Source organism: Procambarus clarkii, chromosome 39, assembly GCF_040958095.1.
Source record: "Procambarus clarkii isolate CNS0578487 chromosome 39, FALCON_Pclarkii_2.0, whole genome shotgun sequence".
Lineage (NCBI taxonomy): Eukaryota > Metazoa > Arthropoda > Malacostraca > Decapoda > Cambaridae > Procambarus > Procambarus clarkii.
This window is the reverse complement of record NC_091188.1, coordinates 41208693-41211775: the sequence shown is the minus strand read 5'-3', so window position 1 is coordinate 41211775 and position 3083 is coordinate 41208693. Positions and strand designations below refer to the sequence as shown.

The 3083-nt window shown below is 36.1% G+C and overlaps 1 protein-coding gene across 1 annotated transcript; it reads left to right on the top strand.

The window, feature by feature from the left end:
- The first annotated feature begins 2344 nt into the window (after positions 1–2344).
- Positions 2345–2740, top strand: LOC138372706 (uncharacterized). Its single transcript, XM_069338217.1, has one exon. The coding sequence runs from the start codon at positions 2345–2347 to the stop codon at positions 2738–2740; it is 396 nt and encodes a 131-aa protein (XP_069194318.1).
- Positions 2741–3083: the final 343 nt, after the last annotated feature.

The following is a 3083-nucleotide window of genomic DNA, read 5'->3' as shown; positions in this document are numbered from 1 at the left end:
AAAGCTAGGTTAGGTTAGGTTAGGTAGGTTAGGTAGACGAAAAAACATTAATTCATGAAAACTTGGCTTATTAGGCAAATCGGGCCTTGCATAGTAGGCTGAGAAGTGAGTTCTGGCTACTAGGTACGACATATATATATATATATATATATATATATATATATATATATATATATATATATATATATATATATATATATATATATATATATATATATATATATATATATATATATGTATATATGTCGTACCTAGTAGCCAGAACTCACTTCTCGGCCTACTATGCAAGGCCCGATTTGCCTAATAAGCGAAGTTTTCATGAATTAATATATTTTCTCTAATTTTTTTCTTATGAAATGATAAAGCAGCCCATTTCATTATGTATGATGTCAATTTTTTTTTATTGGAGTTAAAATTAACATAGATATATGACGGAACCTAACCAACCCTACCTAACCTAACCTAACCTATCTTTATAGATTAGGTTAGGTTAGGTAGCCGAAAAAGTTAGGTTAGGTTAGGTAGGTTAGGTAGTCGAAAAACAATTAATTCATGAAAACTTGGCTTATTAGACAAATCGGGCCTTGCATAGTAGGCTGACAAGTGCTTTCTGGCTACTAGGTACGACATATATATATATATATATATATATATATATATATATATATATATATGTCGTACCTAATAGCCAGAACGCACTTCTCAGCCTACTATTCAAGGCCCGATTTGCCTAATAAGCCAAGTTTTCATGAATTAATGTTTTTTCGTGTACCTAACCTACCTAACCTAACCTAACCTAGCTTTTTTTGGCTACCTAACCTAACCTTACCTATAAATATAGGTTAGGTTAGGTTAGGTAGGGTTAGTTAGGTTCGGTCATATATCTACGTTAATTTTAACTCCAATAAAAAAAAATTGACCTCATACATAGAGAAAAGGGTTGCTTTATCATTTCATAATACAAAAATTATAGTAAATATATTAATTCAGGAAAACTTGGCTTATTAGGCAAATCGGGCCATGAATAGTAGGCTGAGAAGTGAGTTCTGGCTACTAGGTACGACATATATATATATATATATATATATATATATATATATATATATATATATATATATATGTCGTACCTAGTAGCCAGAACTCACTTTTTGGCCTACTATTCAAGGCCCGATTTGCCTAATAAGCCAAGTTTTCCTTAATTAATATATTTTTTCTAATTTTTTTCTTATGAAATGATAAAGCTACCTATTTCATTATGTATGAGGTCAATTTTATTTTATTGGAGTTAAAATTAACGTAGTTATATGACCGAACCTAACCAACCCTACCTAACCTAACCTAACCTATCTTTATAGGTTAGGTTTGGTTAGGTAGCCGAAAAAGTTAGGTTAGGTCAGGTTAGGTAGGTTAGGTAGTCGAAAAACAATTAATTCATGAAAACTTGGCTTATTAGGCAAATCGGGCCTTGCATAGTAGGCTGAGAAGTGCGTTCTGGCTACTAGGTACGACATATATATATATATATATATATATATATATATATATATATATATATATATATATATATATATATATATGTATGTCGTACATAGTAGCCAGAACGTCGTACTCAGCCTACTATGCAAGGCCCGATTTGCCTAATAAGCCAAGTTTTCCTGAATTAATATATTTTCTCTAATTGTTTTCTTATGAAATGATAAAGCTACCCATTTCATTATGTATGAGGGCAATTTTTTTTTATTGGAGTTAAAATTAACGTAGATATATGACCGAACCTAACCAACCCTACCTAACTTAACCTAACCTATCTTTATAGGTTAGGTTAGGTTACATAGCCGAAAAAGTTAGGTTAGGTTAGGTTAGGTAGTCAAAAAACACTTAATTCATGAAAACTTGGCTTATTAGGCAAATTGGGCCTTGCATAGTAGGCTGAGAAGTGCGTTCTGGCTACTAGGTACGACATATATATGTCGTACCTAGTAGCCAGAATGCTCTATCAGCTAGATACCCACACCCACGTACAGACTGGCGAAGCAACTCAACGGCTTGCTGACTCCTTATGTACCATGTACTTTCTGCCTGAAGTCTCCTAAGGAATTTGTTGACTTACTGCGGGGAACACGGGCCACAGGGATAAGAGCCTCTTTGGACATATAATCACTGCTTACCAACAGCAGTTGATGAAACAATTGGGATGATAGAGGACAGAGTGTATCGTGATCCGGCCTGTACTCCTCTTGACATACCAGAAAACATTCTAAGGAAACTACTACAAGCTTGTACTAAAGAGGCCCCCTTCTTGAGCCCTGATGGGCACATATATAAGCAAGTATATGGGGTCGCCATGGGTTCTCCCCTATGTGTCCTGTTTGCGAACTTCTACATGGGTACCATCGCACAGAAGGTCTTAGTTGGCATTAACTTGAAGCCTGCCATATACTGCAGATATGATGACGACATTTTTACACAGGTACCTGATATCAGACGTCTGAGGGAGCTGAAGGAGGCATTCGAGCAGAATGCTGTGTTGATTTTCACTTACGAGATGGAGAAGGATGGAAAGCTGCCCTTTCTAGTTGTAACAGTCACGGAAAGTAGCAGAAGTTTCCGCACTGCAGTTTACACTAAGGAAACAAACATAGGAATGTGCCTCAATGCTAACAGTGACTGCCCAGACAAGTACAAGAGAAGTGTTGGCAATGCTTACGTTGACCGTGCTCTCCGCCACAGCTCAGGATAGAAGCAAGTCGATGAAGAATTCTGTAGGGTAAGACAGGTCCTAGTCAACAACGGCTTCTCCAATGGTTTCGTTGAAGACATCATAAAAAGGAAGGTGAAACGCCATGCAACCTCTGAAGAGGCAACTAACACAACACCTGTACCCCCCTATTGGACTATTTTACAGGAACTTCTTTTCCACAGCTCATAAAACGGAGGAAACGGTCGTGAAAGATATTGTTAATAGGAACGTTATAACTACAGACAAAAATCAGAAGATGCAATTGACCATTTACTATAAAACCAAAAAATTGGCCAGCCTACTCATGAAAAACTCTCCAGACATAAAGGGGAATGCCTTAAAA